The sequence below is a fragment of the Aaosphaeria arxii genome, assembly GCF_010015735.1.
Source record: "Aaosphaeria arxii CBS 175.79 unplaced genomic scaffold BU24scaffold_2, whole genome shotgun sequence".
NCBI lineage: Eukaryota > Fungi > Ascomycota > Dothideomycetes > Pleosporales > Aaosphaeria > Aaosphaeria arxii.
This window is the reverse complement of record NW_022983475.1, coordinates 4,042,831-4,060,885: the sequence shown is the minus strand read 5'-3', so window position 1 is coordinate 4,060,885 and position 18,055 is coordinate 4,042,831. Positions and strand designations below refer to the sequence as shown.

General features: G+C 49.5%; 7 protein-coding genes across 7 annotated transcripts; 3 read left to right on the top strand and 4 right to left on the bottom strand.

Annotated features, from left to right (window-relative positions):
• Positions 1-1,034: 1,034 nt before the first annotated feature.
• Positions 1,035-3,562, top strand: BU24DRAFT_130365 (ferric reductase-like protein transmembrane component 4). The gene is made up of 2 exons (XM_033521014.1): positions 1,035-1,764; positions 1,816-3,562. Exons 1-2 carry the CDS (start codon positions 1,124-1,126, stop codon positions 3,428-3,430), a joined length of 2,256 nt encoding a protein of 751 aa, XP_033388294.1. The 5' UTR covers positions 1,035-1,123; the 3' UTR covers positions 3,431-3,562.
• A 1-nt stretch (position 3,563) lies between these two features.
• BU24DRAFT_130332 (S-adenosyl-L-methionine-dependent methyltransferase) lies at positions 3,564-4,702 on the bottom strand. Its single transcript, XM_033521013.1, has one exon. It carries the CDS (start codon positions 4,474-4,476, stop codon positions 3,616-3,618), a length of 861 nt encoding a protein of 286 aa, XP_033388293.1. The 5' UTR covers positions 4,477-4,702; the 3' UTR covers positions 3,564-3,615.
• A 520-nt stretch (positions 4,703-5,222) lies between these two features.
• Positions 5,223-7,239, top strand: BU24DRAFT_130424 (oligopeptide transporter). The gene is made up of 6 exons (XM_033521015.1): positions 5,223-5,460; positions 5,522-5,670; positions 5,727-5,835; positions 5,897-6,036; positions 6,107-6,278; positions 6,334-7,239. The coding sequence occupies exons 1-6, from the start codon at positions 5,288-5,290 to the stop codon at positions 6,980-6,982; spliced, it is 1,392 nt and encodes a 463-aa protein (XP_033388292.1). The 5' UTR covers positions 5,223-5,287; the 3' UTR covers positions 6,983-7,239.
• Positions 7,240-7,928: 689 nt separating this feature from the next.
• Positions 7,929-8,921, bottom strand: BU24DRAFT_419558 (uncharacterized protein). The gene is made up of 3 exons (XM_033527248.1): positions 8,783-8,921; positions 8,397-8,662; positions 7,929-8,322 (listed from the first exon to the last, which is right to left on the bottom strand). Exons 1-3 carry the CDS (start codon positions 8,802-8,804, stop codon positions 8,308-8,310), a joined length of 303 nt encoding a protein of 100 aa, XP_033388291.1. The 5' UTR covers positions 8,805-8,921; the 3' UTR covers positions 7,929-8,307.
• Positions 8,922-12,761: 3,840 nt separating this feature from the next.
• BU24DRAFT_130282 (uncharacterized protein) lies at positions 12,762-13,311 on the bottom strand. Its single transcript, XM_033521010.1, has one exon. The coding sequence runs from the start codon at positions 13,172-13,174 to the stop codon at positions 12,851-12,853; it is 324 nt and encodes a 107-aa protein (XP_033388290.1). The 5' UTR covers positions 13,175-13,311; the 3' UTR covers positions 12,762-12,850.
• A 138-nt stretch (positions 13,312-13,449) lies between these two features.
• Positions 13,450-16,005, bottom strand: BU24DRAFT_342813 (pre-mRNA-splicing factor syf1; the record flags this gene model as incomplete). The annotated part of the gene is made up of 2 exons (XM_033523332.1): positions 13,450-13,672; positions 13,724-16,005. 2 exons carry the CDS (start codon positions 16,003-16,005, stop codon positions 13,450-13,452), a joined length of 2,505 nt encoding a protein of 834 aa, XP_033388289.1.
• Positions 16,006-16,365: 360 nt separating this feature from the next.
• Positions 16,366-18,032, top strand: BU24DRAFT_387124 (vacuolar ATP synthase subunit D). Its single transcript, XM_033524954.1, has 5 exons — positions 16,366-16,771; positions 16,837-16,949; positions 17,012-17,022; positions 17,082-17,466; positions 17,521-18,032. The coding sequence occupies exons 1-5, from the start codon at positions 16,757-16,759 to the stop codon at positions 17,774-17,776; spliced, it is 780 nt and encodes a 259-aa protein (XP_033388288.1). The 5' UTR covers positions 16,366-16,756; the 3' UTR covers positions 17,777-18,032.
• Positions 18,033-18,055: the final 23 nt, after the last annotated feature.

Sequence of the window (18,055 nt, the reverse complement as noted above, 5' to 3'; positions counted from 1 at the left end):
GTTGTACACGAGTGACATCCAAAGTGTACGGTGAGCAAAACAACTAGTCACCGGTGAATGGAGCGATACACAATCACTAATTGTTGCAATTCCGCACCAAAGTCGCCCCTTGTATCAATTGGGCTACGGGATTCAGACCAAGCAGCGGGCTTGTGGGTGAGCAGATTATTGAAACTCGAGTCACGGTGCGCCATTGCTAAGATACAAGATTCTAAAAACATACAATGTTCATACGGATATCGGCCCCAAATACTGTTTTAATCTATCCCCACACTTCCAAGACTCTGCTGAGTATTTCTGCTCCTTTGTTGTGACCCGCATCCTTCCAATGCTGGATAGAAATCATTTAAAAAGCGTGTGAAGGTGCATAGACAATATCGGAAACGGTATCCGTCCGTATGTATACCGACCTTAGTATGTGTGATATGCGGGGAATCTTATTGTTCAATACGGTTCCCTTATTGAAGGTTATTCGGGTGCCAGATTAGAACCAGTAATTAACACTTTCTAGAAAGAAATTCAGGATGTACGGACCTATCAACCCTCTTGGTAAGCGACTTAACTTTTCTTCTGTACAAGCCGAAGTAGATTGATTTTCTTCCGATTTTCCCTGCAACGAGAAACAATGTTGATATTACCGATGCTTGGAATCTTCTTGGCTTCATCCTTGGCTGCATGGCTCAGAGTGAATTTGAGCTAGATATAAGCTTTTCGGGTTGCATCCCTGCGAAAACCACAATTTGCTCAAGAGATGAATTCCAGGACTTCGGGGCGGTCGACTTCAACACCGGATAAATCAAATGTCGAGCTTCAATCACTGTGGCGTTGCGGTGCCTAGGACATGGCGCGCTGGGGGCTTTGCGTGGCGTGTCATTTTCTATCTCTATTCCACTCACGGTGCTTCCATTTCTAACCTCAAGAATCCTTCTGAGCTCATTACATGAGCTTCTCTGATGTGGCACAGTTACAAGAGTCAGGGCTCATAAGGCGGGAAGAACTTCTTTGTAGGTACAAGAACCAGTACTGTTGCACTTTGTAACTACTTGGTATCACGAAACGTTCCTACCACATCCACAAAGGAGATCGAGACATACAATCAGAGACTGAAATCAAGATTTCGACGATGGTGCAGATCAGACTTTGGCTCTTATCCAGCCTGGTCACTGTGTTGCAGTATGCATCCAATGTCGAAGCAGACGGCACCGGTCTTCTTGGATACGGCAAAACTCTCTACAATCCAACATGCGCTTTCGCCTGTCGAAGTGTCATTCGAAAACAAACGCTGTCATGCACACCCACGGATTCGCACCAAAACCACGGAACCGCACACAATCCAGTGTCCACACCGGCGAAATGTTTCGTAAAGGATCCCACATTCCTGAAGACGATGGCTCTCTGCATCGACACCTATTGTTCACTGAGCGACAAACCTAAGATCTCGTTGCTTGAGGATTACTGGGCCTCTCACTTGGGAACTGGAACACTGGGAGATTATCAATACGTGCCTGTGATGAGCTACAAAGACGCTTTGGCTGCGGCACGGGAAGATGAGAACAATGCAACAACGGCAACAGGTCTCGGCATCACATCTGCTTCAGTTCCCAAGGGACTTACGCCATACAAGGTATCCAGTTCATTGCCAATTACGACTGGCGGTAGTGGCTCTCTGAACAAGACATCTTTGGTTGCCCCTGTGCAATGGCAATTGCAATTCAATTACCTCTCAGACTTCGAGATCAACGAAAAGGGCCACAGTACAATGACGTGAGTACAAAAGTTTTCCAAGAAAATCGAACCAAGATTGACTCGAAACAGGATTGTGATCGTGGTTGTAGCAATAGCTGTGCCTATTCTACTTTCATTAACACAGTTTATCCCAGCAACAACAGTCAATTCTGGCTGGAGTCGCTTGAAGGCGGTTCTAATAGATGCACCAGTCTTTGGAAGATACCATCGCACTCCAGTTCTCGGAGGGTTGGTTCCCACACGAGGACATAGTCTCTACATCTTCCTAATCAGCCTGCTCAATCTCGTCCTGCTCGTGGCTCCATATACCATCAAACAGCCCCAGGCCAGCTTCACCACAAAGGGCAAACAACTCCTCAGTATCATCGGCAACCGTGCTGGAACAATGGCCATGGGTAACGCGGTGGCCTTAATTCTCTTCTCCTCTCGAAACAGCTTCTTGCTCTACCTTACCGACTGGAGCTACAGCACCTACCTACTTTTACACCGTTGGCTCGGATACTGGACCGTTCTTCACACGATCATTCACTCTGCGATGCTCTGCAGCTACTACGTCCAAGCCGGCTCGTACTCCGCCGAGATCTTGCGCCTATATTGGCAATGGGGAATCGTCGGCACGGTCGCAGTATGTGCTATAATTCCCTTCTCTCTCCTTGTGATTCGACAAAAGCTCTACGAGTTCTTCATCGTCTCGCACATCGTCCTGTCTCTCCTCTTCCTGCTCGGCTACTACTACCACATCTGGTACGTCTATACGTACAACTGGGGCTACGAGATCTGGATGTTCATAGCCGCAGCGGTATGGGCAGTGGAGCGATTGGCCCGACTCATTCGGATGGCCGTGCAAGGTAGCAACACTGCGGTCGTCACTGTGCTACGAGACGGAGACGACGAGTACATTCGAATTGATATCGAGGGCAAGGACTACAAGGAGGGTGTTGCGTATCTCTGCTTCCCATCCCTCAGCTGGCGTTTCTGGGAGACGCACCCCTTCTCCGTGTGCTATTCCAGCTCCGACTTTCCCCAAGCATCTTCATTGCACTCCCACTCAGACGCAGAGTCCAACACCAGTTCCCGGCCGAATCCCGACCCGGAAAAGGGTCCTAATGGAAACGTCACTTCTGTGGAAGCGAGGGGCGTCGACATTCGAAACCGTACGTCAGGCACGACATTCTATGCCCGCACTCGCAGTGGCGTCACCAAAGCTCTCTTGAACAAAGCTGCTGCATCAGAAGGCAGACAAGTCCGTCTGCGGATCCTAGTCGACGGCCCGTACAACCACTCCGGACGCGTCCATTCGCAGCTTGAGCGGTGTAGCAGCATCCTATGCATCACAGGTGGCGTGGGTATCACGGCATGTCTTGCGTTTTTGAGGGACAGCAAAGCGAAAGATATCCATCTGTTCTGGTCGAGTCGAAAATCGGGACTTGTCGCAGATTTGACGCCCACTTTGAACGCACTTCCCTCGAATGTCAAGGTAGAGACGCTCGTCGGTCAGCGACACGATTTGGATTCCATCATCCGTCAGGCGCTGTTGAATGATACTGGTAGTGGTCCTCTGGCAATTTTGGTCTCGGGTCCTCCGGGCCTAGCGGATGATGTACGAGTCAAGGTTGTGCAAACTGTGGGTAGTTCGAAGCAAAGTAGACCTTATTTGTTGTTGGATGAGGCTTTCAGCTGGTAGAGGCTTCTATATTCGATACTTGTGCGATGTTGAGTACCGCGAATCAAGACTGATTTGCACGCGTTGCATGGAGCATTTCATATAATTGGTAAATATTAATTGATAGTCATTCACTCTAAACGTACTCCATACAATGCTATGAATACTTCAATGATCAAAACGTTCTATTTTCAAATACCTAATTTCTAAGGAGCACTCTTATCCAACGTACATATAATCTCCGTACAAATCAACAGCCTCCACGCATCATCAGCATCAATGAACTTCCGCATCTCCTCCCTCATTTTCTCCACCCTCTCATCCGGATACCCAAATTTCACCGCAGCACGACGATACTCTGAAGACTCATCCGCTAGAATATTCAACATCGATCCCGCATACGCCTTTCTCTCCCTTTCCGTAATATTCGATAGCACGCTCGCCGACGCCACTATCTGATCTCTCCTGAACCCAGCCTCCAGCGCCTTCGCGACGAGCCGCCGGCCCGTCTGCGTGTCTAAGCCGTTCATTTGGTAGATGCGCTCCTGCAGCTCTGCAGTCTCAGGACACGCGGGGAAGACTACTTGGGAATGCGTGTCGCCGTCTCTGCAGGCCACGATGCCGCCGTTCGGGTTGGCGAGAAGATGCATTTGCCGCAGCACTGGTGCGTTCTCTGGTATGCAGATCAGCGTGGTGTGCTCGTGCACGACGTCGAAGTGTTTGGCGTCTCCAGGCTTTAGGAAGGTTTCTGGACGCAGGATGTCGCCTGTGCGAAACTCCAGCAGCGATCCAGGTGCGAGGGTGTCGACTTTTGAATTGTTGCGCTCGATGATGGTGGCATCTTGGTCCAGGCCGATGATTTTGGCTCGAGGGAACCGTCGGGCTAAGTCGAAGGTTATGCTACCTGGACCGCATCCTATGTCGAGGAGAGTGAAGTCTGGTGGTAGTGCTTGCAATGTTGAAAAGAGGTATTGGAGACACGTTGTCACATTCCGGAGCTCAAAATTTTGGACTGTTGAGTCGTTGTAATCGATGTGAAATTTTGCTGGAGCTGTATTGGATGCCATTGGAGCAGACTTAAACACAACTCAAGGTATGTCGGGCAATTGGGGAAATGCGTGCTCATTGAGAACCGTCCACTTGTAAGGGGAAGCCATTTGCACTAATTTTTCTAGTATCTTGCCACGTTTTCGACAATTGTGTCTTTTTGGGACGAAATAGCAATAGATTTGGAGGGAAAAAAGAAAAAGGAAGGTTTACAGCAAAGTGCATGGTCGAGCACTTTTGAGGCAGTTTCTCGGTATCCTGGTCCCTTGGCAATGAGACTGGAAGTACTGTAGATGCCAAGTGTCATACACTCACATGCATGCAGCAATGGAAGTTATAGTAATAGTGCAAGTGGATTGCGAATCCACACTGTTGGGTCGTTTTGCATGTGCATGCAGGTGACATCGCGTAATTGTTGTCGGACTTTACGCTGCGAAGTAGACAGGCAGCACGAAGCATGTAGTTGGGCGAATGATCCAAGTTCCCCTTGTCATCGCCCTCATATCTTCAGTTGCCAATTCGAACGCCATCAAAACGCCTCTTTCAAGCATGAGCAGTACAACCAACAACCTTGAAAAGGGTTCAGTAGAGCCGGTGTCACCCATTGAAGTACTCGTATCAGAACCTCGTGAGGCCACCGAAGCCGAGCAACGAGACCTCCCTCATGTTATCGACCATGTACCCGCCATAGCATGGACAGCAGCCATAATTGGAGCTACAGAAAGGTTTGGATATTACTCCACAGTCATCACTTTGCGTGAGTGAATTGTTTCCAGCGGTTTGATTTTCGAGTTCCGTTTTGGCTGATTCGAATTCGAGATAGAGAATTACATGCAAAATGAGCGTGGTGTACCGAGTGTACCGGGAGCGCTTGGTCTTGGACAGTCAATTGCAACGACCATATCCAATGTCTTCTTCGTTGTCCAATTCCTGACGCCGCTTTTGTTCGGTGTGATTTCAGACACCTGGCTGGGACGTTATAGGACGCTACTTCTCGGTTTGTGGTATGGTTGATGTAGAACTGCATATATGTCAGTTCGCGCATAACTAACCTTGTGTACTTAGCCTGTCGTTATGTGGCAATCTCGTTATGCTCACAACTTCGTTACCTGTCGCCCTCGATAGAGGAGCAGGCCTGCCAGGTCTAATTGTAGCAATGTTCCTGATTGCATCGGGCGTCGGAGCTACCAAGGCAACAGTTTCGCCTTTTATAGGTGTGACTTATATCATAAGATGATGATTCATAATCTTTACTGATAGCTAACCCCAGGCGATCAATTACCGAAAAAGAAACCTCACGTTGCTAGGCAGAAGAACAGAAATTTGGCCATCGTGGACGGTGCGCGTACTTTGCAGCTTCTGTATAATGCGTTCTATTGGTGAGTAAAGTTATACAGACCGATGTATGGAGTTGGAGTATGTGTGATCTAACAATCAAAGGCTCACGAATATTGCTTCACTCTCTTCGATTCCTGCCACATTCTTAGAGCGCTATGTCGGATTCTGGACCTCGTACCTAATGGCTACTGGATCCTTGCTCATTGCAACGGCGCTGCTCATTCTCTTTGGATCCAAACTAGGTAAGTTCGACTCTCCAATGCCGAAGTACCATTTATCAACGGAGGAGTCCTATAGTAAAAGTAACCCCAGGGAGGAATTGCTTGCCCCAAGCTTCACGCGTTCTAAAGCTGGCAGCACTGAGCGGATTCAAGTTAGACCACACGAAGCCAGAATACCAGCAGCAAGTCCGTGGAGTCCAAGTCTCATGGGACGACAACTTCGTAGACGAGCTCAAGAAAGGACTACTTGCTTGCCGCGTCATGTACGTATTCGCCTCCCCTCTCCCTAAAATGTGCCGTGAATACTAAACCAAACAGCTTCACATTCGCCTTCTTCTACCTCGCCATAATGCAAATGCACAACAACCTCATCTCCCAAGCCGGGCAGATGAACCTCCACGGCGTACCCAACGACATGATCCAAGCAATGGCAGGCGTCGCATGCGTCGTCTTCGGCCCTGTCATCCAAGCCCTCTACGACCTCCTCGCCCGCCGCCGCATCGCCTTTGGACCCATGAAGCGCATCACCGCCGCCTTCGTGATCTGCGGTGCCGCAATGGCGTACGCGTCGGGGCTCCAGAAAATCATTTACAGCACGGGGCCGTGCTACGAGGCGCCCCTTGCCTGCGAGGCGGCGGATGGAGGAAGAGTACCGAATGACGTTAATGTGTGGACGCAGCTTCCCGTGTATGTTGCACTGGCGATCGCGGAGATCTTCGGGCTGGTGACGGTGAGTGAGTATTCGTATAGCAATGCGCCAAAGGATATGAGGAGCGTCGTACAGGCTATGGTGCAGCTCAGTGCATGTTTTGGGTCAGTTATGGGCATTGCGATCAGTCCCGCAGCAAGAGACCCATGGCTAGTAGTGGTTTATGCTTCTATTGCTGGCGCGTTAGCCGTTTGCTCTGTGGGGTTTTGGTTCTGCTTTCGCAAGCATGATAAAACTGGGACTGCTCACATTGATTGATTCGACATCGGACTACAGGCCTGGGGAAGAGCTCGTTCCTGGTGTCGATTGTAACCCAGGTTCTTTTGTAGTGTTGGAGAAGTGTATTGAAACATGGGAACGAACTGAACCTGAGCCAGGTTCTAATCAAACTCAACATCCAAACCCAAACTACTCCTCTTAAGTTTCAAACCCCTAATCTTCCCATTCCAATCAGCATATATCAATTTTCACGTTCCATTACTCACACATACATACACAATCATGGCCACTCCGAAGCTCACACAAGCTCTTTGAACGGCATGCCTACCTTCTAAAAGACAACACACCAGTCACGAGCAACAAAACGTCTCTATGATAATATAAATTCAAGCCAACGTCTTTTCTCCACTGACGTTATCACTCAAAGAGAAGCATGGCTGTTTCCAATATCATACAACCAGATCATACTATAGAAACATGATTGCTGTAGTAATGCCACTACTCCCTATCTTGTTAGTCTGAGTGAGAGTCTCCCTTATCCTTGAGCGCGACATGCTCTATCTACGGAGTACATGTACATACACTGCACACGTTGTCATTAGAACCAAACGGACGGAGTCCAGTTCTCAAATGTTTACAATGCTCGGGGAACGTTCTGAGATCGATAATGAGCTGAAATACTCCGTACGCCGTAGGCAATGTCTCGATTCAAGCGTCTTGATAAACGTTACACGACGCGATAAGCCATCAAACCTGTACGACAGAGATACGAACGAAAGACATGAGGTCAACCAAGGGCGCCGCACGGACCGGAGCTTATACGAATAGTGTGACACCAGTGGCGAATACCCCGCGATTCCATCTGGTCACTCCAGTCTAGTACGGAGTAGTTACTCCTAAGTTGTACGATAACCAGCTAGATGCAACGAGCATGCATGTCAATCACACCACGAAAAGGACCGATCGATCGATTGTCGGTTGTGACACTTCAGATTAATTTGGAGTGCATGGGATCGCGATGGATAACGAGATTCAGCTCAATACATGCATGCATAGACAGATGGTAATGAACATATGCCATTGTTTGAGTGGATATGAATAAAGAAAATAGGCAGAAAACCAATTCGCATGCATCCATGCATGTAGGACATGTATTTCATGTTGTAAAATCAAACTCCATCATCCTACAGAGCCGATCCACCTTTTCTCCCAAGGACGGTGGCTGCTGCGGAATCCGATAAACAGAACATCAAGCCCCCAGATACAGAAAAGAAACGGCGGTCATCATTCGTACTCAGTTCGTACGCAGTTCACTCATCTTCCCAATCGCTCGCCTGCGACGATGAAAGGTGGGTCGACGACATTTACTTGGACCAGCCCTACGTGAACAAAATGTTAGTTCAGGGTCGATGCATTCGTGACTAGCCAAGAGGCAGTTTTGAGTCCAACGTACCTTCTCCTTGAGCTTGTCGTGGTATGCCTTATCCCGATCGCTACCCTTTACGTGGCCATCTCTTGAGCTGGGAGTTGCGTAGATGCTTCCCTTGCGGCGTTGGAACTGTGAGGGTGGGACTTTGGCAGCGTCCCATTCCCTGCTCTCACGGCGGTCCTTTGAAGGTGGGGAAGACGATAGAGCCATGTCATCGCTGCCGGAGAGATGAGCAAGCTTCTCGTCGGGGTTTTGCGTGTGGATGTTGGTGTTGGGGGTGGCATCGATGCCTGTTATATTGTAAGTAGGGGTCTGATGCATGAAGGGAGTCGATCCAGAGTCCGCACTCTCTCCTTCTTGAATCGAAGCTCCCTTCTGTAGGCCCTCAGGCTCAGTTGTCGACAACGTACCAGTGGCCGCGTTGTTAGACATGGTCAGCAATGGATGTATCGGCCGACGCTAAGGTGCAGACGTATTGCGTTCTGTCTCGACGAGGTAGGGGAGTGGGTATGTTTAGAGGTCACGTAACTGTGAATGAGATCGTGGCTGATCTAATGAGATGAGATCTTGAAATTTGAGATGAATAGGAGGGGAAGAAATTGTTGCAGTACTCAAAGGGAAGAGTAGGTATGACTGAGAGGAGAAGGAGAGGGGGGAATGCGTCCAAGATATACGAGTAGGAAGGCATCAAAGAACCGTCCGTACAAGCAGAAAGGGTAGGCGAGAAGGGCGAACGAAGCACACCTCTACCATGCTGTAGGGTAGGGCTGGGTTTGCCCCCTCACGCGTCACTGCCAGTTAGAAAGCTGGAGCGTTCTACACAATCTTGAGACATTACTGGCTCAAGGATTGGGGAACAATAATGCACAGCACATGATGCATCATCCAGAGACCGACCGACCAACCCATCCCATCTTGCCGCGATGGTCGCGGATACGACCGACCAGTCAGATTGCACCGAGGATTTGGGCGCAGCAATCCCTTCCCCAAGATACAAGTGCTAACCCAAGAGAAGCTGATGAACCATTAGTAGATCACTGCTGATCACTGCCTACTGACGCCAGGTGCTACTCCGGGGGCATACAAAGCATGTACCAGGAACTGGGCCGTCTGGGTACTGGCTGTGATTATGGCACCCTCGTAGCGGTTATGGTTGTGTTTGTAGTTGCTTGCTGGGTGTTTTAGGAGGTGGAGGTTCTTTCTTTTACCCCTCCGAACGAACGCAGATATGGACATTACGTCAATTGGTAACTAGAGATGCCAGGGATGGAGGGGGAGAGCCCTCGGGGGTTTGTCATGAAAGCGGAGAACGCAGATAGAGGAGAAGAGAGATTATTGTTGGGCATGGGGGGGAAGAGAGCACTGCCTCATTCAAATCTCCGGGAACAAGTGGCTTGTCATGTTGAAGAAAGAGGCCAGAGATTATTGGGTTAGATGATTATTGTTCAATGATGGATGTGATTGATGTGCACTCCGATGATGTCGAGTGGATGTGAATGATTGGAATGATGGAGATGCCGAGAGATGGAACGATTGGTCTATGGATCGAGTGGCTGAAGGGGGAAGACGCATTTCTTAGCCCGCACCAAGCCGATAAGAACGACAATAGAGAGGAGAAGAGGAGAGTATGTCTTACGAGTACGAGATAAGTTGAATAATAGGTACTCAAAGCATAGCACACAGCAATAAGAGCAGAATAAGAGTAGAGGAAGGGAAAGGAGAGGCCGGGCCAGACTCAATCCCCAGAAAAAGGTTGGATGCAATCATGACGATGCTCGTACTCGTAACCCTGTCCTGTCTCCCGTCCTTGTTCGACTTGGTCCTGGTGAGTATTATTCACCCCACATTCTTTAGATCCATAGACCGTTGGAAAGGGGAGATTCCCTCTGTTCTCTATCCTCTAATTCTCCATTCTCCACTATCGAGCTTGTACTGACTCCACTCTCCGCTCTTCCCCCCAGCCCACTTACACTACTCGTACCACACGCTACACAATCTACACTAGATCTCAAACTACTCCTACTGAAAGCAGCCGTTCTTGAACGACTAAAAAGACGCCTCTAAGCCTCAAAATGACGCCCCTGGTGGTCACATGCGATGTTGAAAGAATGGTCTCAAACCCTTTCCAAGACAACTAGTCCAAGTAGTAGCGAGGGGTAAACTACATTATCCAGTACTTGTACGAGGTATCTACTAATGATACCAGTCCAATTATGCCGCCGAGAAAGGCAGACATAATGACAGATAAAAGCAAAAAAAGTAAACATCAATTAGGCCAGAAGCTGAAGGAATAATGGTTGTTTGTCCAAGACGTTGTTGCAGTATTATTACGTGTAACTGGGACCCGAGGGAGGCGACATGCTTGCTTGCTTTGCATCCATCCAACCATTCTACCAACCATCGCAACCATCACAACCTCCAAATGCATCCAACCCATCCGTTCCGCTACTCAGCTCTCTTTGCCTATGCAACTCGCATTAGCTTACATCTTGGCCGTTTCTTGACTCTTCCCACCGTGCCACCTTCCTCCATACAGCACTTGTCCTCATACTCGTGGATTCTCCAGCTCCTCCTGCTTGATGGCAACCATCCCATCCACCAAAGTTACTCAATAGAATTCAACTCGCAGCCCCCCTCACGAAGCACAATATCTGCTGCCAACAACCCAAGCTCACCGTCAAGAAATCCGTCCCAGACCGCTACCCGAAGCTTGATCTTTCGCTCCAGCAAACTCCCGTTTCCCTTCCCTGGACATAGGACATCACTGATCTACGCTTTTAAATCACATTACCTCACCTCACCTCACACTCCCTTGCATTGATAGACATTTAATCACATCCTACACCAATGCTCTTCGTATATCTGATCTTCTCCTGCATACTCGGATTGCATCGCATTAGGTATCCATCATCGTCATCGCTTCGCTTCGGCTTCGCTTCGCGCCCCCGGTGCCATCATACCTCATACCCTCATCATCCACATCGTCATTGTGCAATCCCACATGCAAATCTCACTATCGGGCATATTACCCCAATCCCCGCCCCTGCCCCTGCCATTCGAGCGCCTCTCTCCCTTAGGTTAGCCGGATTCCCGACTCGGGAGTTGCAAAGTGTAACGGGGTCGAGATTGATAGGCAGGACGATGGGCAAAGGATCTCGTAAACACAAAACTCTATTATCCGTTATCCAAAACCATAGATGCATATCTTGTCATTCTCGTGCCGTCTTTTCGTTGCCATTGCTCCCGATCCCGAGACTTCTCGCGCGCACCGGAATCGTTATCTGTCATATCTGCTGCGGCGTTTCGCATGTCTGTATTGCATTGTAAACACCTCAGATACACCACATCACTCTTCTCCAGCACAGCCTCCTCGCGGAGACTAAATCTTGTCTATCTGTCCTAGATTAACGAAAAAATCGCCCGTATCTAATGAGTACCCGCTGCCCAGTATCTAGTTCGCAGTGCCAGCTCCGTTTCACATAATCTCTCACGTATCATCATCGGCAATTCATCGCCATCACCAAGAAATGTAAAATCACTCATATACCCACTCACACCACCCTTCCTCGTCTGAGTAAATCTCCGACGTTATCAAACAATAGGCAAATGGTCACACGTGTGCAGTAACTACTAGACAAGAAGACGAAGGGCAATGAGAAAAAACCACGCTTTGAGATCCACAATGCGCGGAGGGGCGCAGTGCGTGCGTGCGTGGATTGTTGCGATTTTGCCCCCCCATCAATCGTCCCTTCTCGCATCATCGTCTCCTCCGCCGTCACGATTTGGTATACTGTAGATGGTATAGGTAAATATCTAGTTCATGAGTGAATTATGATTTCAATCTTCGGCGATGTTGTTCAAAAGAAGGAATTGAGCCATTTTATAAGCTTCTTTTCTTTTTCTTTTGATGTCTGAGTTAGTCGCTTCAAGATGATGTAGTAAATGCCTCGTTTTTGGTTGATAAAATCCATTCATGTCTCATGGATCTAGAAAAGTTGAACATTTCTTGATCAATACCTACTCCTAGCAAGAAATCCCCTACCAGAGATTCTCCAAAACAACGTGGTGGAGAATAGGTGCGCCATTGGACCCCTAACCCCGTTATCTATCAACAACCACCGCGCGCGTATAGAAATCCGGGGTAGATCGTCGCCATCACACCGCTTGCCTGTAGTCTATGGTAGAATACCAAAACCGAGAAAAAGAAACATAGTTGTGAGTAGGTACGATGGCCGATCAGGTCGTATCCAGCAACCCCACGCGGGCTGGTTCTGATGCGAGCTTCCTTGCCGAGCGCCATAATCAATGAGGCCCTCAGGCACGACCATCATCTCCTATCTGACATCTGTGACCTCGGTGCTTATTTCCAGTGCATAGCCGGATGAGCCGTGCAGAAAGGTAGTGCCGAGAAGGAGAATTCTAGTGTTTACGGGGATGATATTTTTCTCAGACTATTTTTTCGAGGGGCTGTTTTTATTTTACTTTATGTGTCGGGGATAGATTGAAACAGATGAAAGGTATAGAGTATCCAAAGAGGACATCTTTTGAGTGAAAGGAAATGTACCGTCCCGTCCCTGCATCGTGCAGGTCTCGTTGGCTCCTCCATCTGTGAATTGCCGGCCCTTTTTTTTCTCCTCCCTCCTACACAGCCTGTCCGCCACTGCCGACCCGACCCGCGCACGGCGAAATAAGAAACATCTCATCACCGAAGCGATAGTGCATGCAAGTAGTTGCAGTCTGATTTGCATTGAGACATCCACCACACGCGTCACGTCTGGGTCCGGGCCTCGCTGTATCGCCATTTTCCATTCTGACAAAAGCCCGCTTTCATTCCACGAGATCGCACTGGTCTCAAGTGGTCACACCAGAAATCCGAAAGGTCAACGCCGAATATGCAAGGATGGTCGTCCAGGTATCCTGACCATCTCAAAAAACATATGAAAAAGATACAAAGTGAAGATACTAGAGAGGAAAAAATCGCATTTACACAGGGAAGAAAAGGAAGTATGGGGTTGGTGGGGTCCACAAACGCCAGGTGAATGCACAGAAAACCCTCCGCCTGATTCCCATCGTATCATCATAGATCGTCGTCGAGGTCAATGGCGTCGGGATTGGCCGGTGGGGCTTGTTCAACTGGTTTGATGTTTCCGCCTTGGGGACCGGTACTGGCAGCGACGAAACCTTGAGGTGCTCTTGCCTGTCGCTCGAGCGCGGCCATCGCGTCATCGTCGTGGGCGTCAGCGTCTCCATTTTGTTGTGCTCTCGAAATGGCTTGAGAGGCGATAAAGTTGACATCGGTACTAATCATGGTTAGCAGCTTACTACAAAGTTGGATTAGAGAGGGGCCATACTTGTACTGAGCTTGAACACTTCGCTTGATCCGAAGCATTTCTTTGAAGGTGTCTTCATTGCCGTGCTGAACTTCAAATTGCTCCCACTTCTTCCAGAAGTCGGGGCTTGTCCTCGGATCGCAGAACTGACTCGCGTGTCCATAGATAGCTCTTGCTCGATCAATTTCACCCAATCGCCTCTCCATTTCCGCGAACTTGAGGCACATGTCCTTGGCCTCGCTGTCGGGAAGTGCAGCGATAGCGCGTTCGTAAATGGGTCTTGTAGACGTGAGGCCAAAGTTGGAGGCAGACTTAGTGATGTAGAAGTTGAACATCTCTGAACGGTCTTCGTCAGCTACGGCGCGGGTGGCACGCTCGTAGATTCGCATGGCGTGTCGAGCAAGACCACGATCCTCCTCGAGTGCGCCGTACATGAGGTAAAGATGTTTGGCGAATTTGGGTGGGCAACCTTCCACGGCTTGCTCAAAGAGATCCCTCAACCGTTCCATGCCAATCTTGCGGTCGACGGCCTTGGTAAGGTAAAGATTCCATATTTCGAAAGCGACAGGATAGCTGAAAAGGTCCAGACCACGCTCGTATACTTTGAATGAGTCCTCGTAGTACTGGTTCTCCTCGAGCAAGTTGGCATAATTCACAACAGTCTGTGGTGTGGCGATGCGAAGTTCGAATATCCGCTCGTACACCTTCTTCGTCTCATCCAGCGTACTAACACTCTCCACAAGGTCGACATAGAAACTCCACAATTTCCAACTCTTATGTACACGCTGTTGAGGGCTTAGGGAGTCGTCGAAGTAGTCGACGGTGGATCGTTTCGGTGCCTGTGTAGATTTGGCCATAATTTCCACTGCTTTGTCGAAGTTTTCATTGCGCAGTTCCATCTCGGCCCATTCACACCACATCTCCGCCAATTCCGAGACCGATTTGAATGGGACCTTGACAGCTTTTTCCATGATGACGCGAGCGTTGTTGAGGTCGCCGGCGCTTTCGTAGAACTTAGCATAGTTGGTCCACAACTGATAGAAGTTACCAGTTGCCTTTTTGGGGTTGATGGAGGCGATGGCATCGGTATATGTCTGAACGACTTCTTTCTTATTGTCTCCCCATAGAGCAACACGCTTCTCCCATTCGATTACGTTGTGTGGATTCTGACGCAACAGAACATCGTTCAGGAGGAATGGCCTCCGCTGCATCAGGGATTCGAATCGCGACATACGAATGTCCAAGTCAGCATCAGCAGCATCATCGATCTTTCCTTTGTCAGAACGGACGGCAGCGTCCTGCAGTTTGATGCTGATCAAAGTTTCTTCGGCTTCGACGTATGTGTCGAAGACGACGGAGAAATCTCGGACGGTCATCACAGTTGTGATGCCCTCTTCAAAGACGTCTCTGGCCTTCTCGTACTCGCCCTTGTGCATCCAGTAACGAGCGAGACCGACCCACAAGACTCCTCGTTGATCAGGGAACCTGGTGATGCCGCTTCGGATGATTTTCTCGACATCTATACCGCTATCGTCACCGGTTTCGATCTCCTTGGCGTGATCGATCATTAGATCGACCAATTCGGTGAAGAAATTGAAGGGTCCCTTCGCTTCCTTGCTCTTGAACCGGGGATTGTTGATGATTTCCAGATACTTCTTGACGGCTTCTGTGTATTTGCGCATGTCTTTGAGTAGCTCGATGAATTCTTCCGCGTTTTCGGGGTGAATTTGCATATATCTGCGCCAGATCTTAACCGCCGTTTCCCCCGACGCGGAACTCGCGAACGGTCGATAGAGGGCCCAGATTCTGTAGTGTTGAGTGAGAGGAAGAGCGCGAAGCGCGCGATCGAACGTCCGTCGTGTGGTTGTAACGAGGGGCTGTTGCATGAGAAACGCGAGATATTTTTCCCAAAGCGCGGGCATCTTGTTGAGCAAGATCAAGGACCGTTCGAACAAAGCGTTGACCTTGATGTAATGCGGCGCGTACTTTGCCGGATTCTTCTTCTCAAGATGCTTCGTACGAAGCTCGAGGTACAGCTTCCAGAGCTTGTACGAGCGCGGGAGGGTATTGCAGGCGCGTTCAAGTACGAATGCCTGCTCGAGGACGGTTCCTCGCGACTTTTTGAAGCTGTAGTACTCGAGCCATGGCTTGACGCTCCCAGGATTCCGCTGGATATCCTGCTCGTAGACGACATCCTGGTCTGTAATGAGGAAGAGGTCAGTTGGACGGTCCATTTTCTCGGCATTCCGTTTACTGGGTCGCGCGAGGCTCGCCGTAACGGTGCGAATGAGCTCCCCAGGCATTGTTGCGCGGGTGCCCGCGGTGGGCACGAGAATCCAAGTGGTGATCGATGGAGGATGAGGATCGAAAGGCGGACGGCTGGGAGAAGAAGTCGAGGTAAAAAGAGATGGGAGCGAAACTGTACGACTTGGTTATCCGGGACTGGCGGTCACGGTGCGACTGGCCAATGAGGGGAGCTCAAATCATTAGTGTGGACCCACAGCAAACACTGGCACGACTGGCGCCACCGAAAGAGACACGAAGGCAGCGGGTAAGAAAAGTGGCCCGTGCACAACATATTGTCTCTAAGCCCAATCAGGAATGGTCGTATTACCAAGTAACTCCCGCTTCGAAGCTCTGACGACGGCAGAAGAAACGACGACGTACGGCCATGCATGCGTGCAGTTGTTACGGGTAATACCATCACTTACCACCACCTCTCAACCCCTCGTATCTGTGTCCTGTAGGTAACCTGACCCGACTACCTGTGGATGAGCTCAGTCGCGTGGAAACCCGCCTAAAGCTACCTTCCTACCTACCTACCTACCTACCTACCTACCATATCTCGGCCATAATCAACTAACTAGCCAACCAAGCCCAGCCCCAGCCCAGAGAGACACATTCACTATCAATAGAAACACTCTTCTCTCCTACTGGCTGACGGCACCAGCCCCAACCATCCACGCCCCTGCTTCATCTTCCACTTTGTTCCACCGTTGCTTTCTCGAACTCTTTCAGTGATCCCACCATCGGCCCAGTCTTGCGCGTCTTGCAATGTCTGGCAGCGGGGTACGTTTCGAAGCTGTCCTCGCTATGCGGCAGATGTCCGACCCGACCACTAACACCACCATCAGGCGAGGGAAGCCGTCTTCCCCACGCGGCAATCGCTGGGTTTGATGAAGAGCAAGCTCAAGGGTGCTCAGATCGGCCATGACTTGCTGAAGCGAAAGAGTGAGGCCCTCACAAAGTATGCTTCCCATCCATATCTCCTCCTTGAAGCTTTCGCTAACCTTTCGCCTTCCTGTCCAGACGTTTCCGAGGTGCGCCCTATTGTCTACCTGTCCTCCACCTGTGCCTGTTGAGCTGAAACAACGTTTAGAAATAACTCGCCGCATCGATGAGGCGAAGCGAAAGATGGGCAGGGTCATGCAGATCGCTGCATTTTCCCTTGCTGAGGTCACTTATGCCGTAGGCGGTGACATCGGATACCAAGTCCAGGAATCCGCAAAGCAGGCACGATTCCGCGTACGCACCAAGCAAGAGAACGTATCAGGTGTCTTCCTACCACAATTCGAGAGCTTCACCGTCGAAAGCAATAATGATTTCGGCTTGACCGGTCTCGGAAAGGGAGGTCAACAAGTGCAGAGGTCGCGGGAAACATATGCGAGAGCAGTAGAGACACTGGTGGAATTGGCCAGTCTCCAAACTGCCTTCGTCATTCTTGACGAGGTCATCAAGGTCGTCAATCGTCGAGTCAATGCCATGTACGACTCCACCGAGTGCATTTATTTGAGTACGTCTAATGCTAATTGATTCAGCGAGCATGTCATCATACCCCGAACCGAGAACACCATCAAATATATTAACTCAGAACTCGACGAACTCGACCGTGAAGAGTTCTACCGCTTGAAGAAGGTCTCCGGAAAGAAACAAAGAGATGCTGCCGCGGATGAGTTAGAGAGAAGTTCAGCAAAAGAGAACAAACCAGAGGAGGAGAAGCATAACCTAGCTGAGGAGGCCGCCGAATCACAAGACTTGCTAGGAGATAAGGACAACGAGGACGTAATCTTTTAAGGGAAAGGAACGATGTTGATCTAAGACAGACGGAGAGAGACTGTATCATACCTACGCTATTTGAATTTCCAATCCGACGGCCAAGTCGTCACTCAATATCTTCAAGCATAAATGCCTTCCACCTTGACATTGCTGAAGACTTCATCATCTTACTATTTCGCCTGTTACCTGCGCAGAGCTTCCTCATAAGTTTCTGCAATGACGCACACTTGCTCAAAGTCTTCATCGTATGCCTAAAAAGGCTAGCACAGGCACGGTCATCGTCAACTGCGACATTGA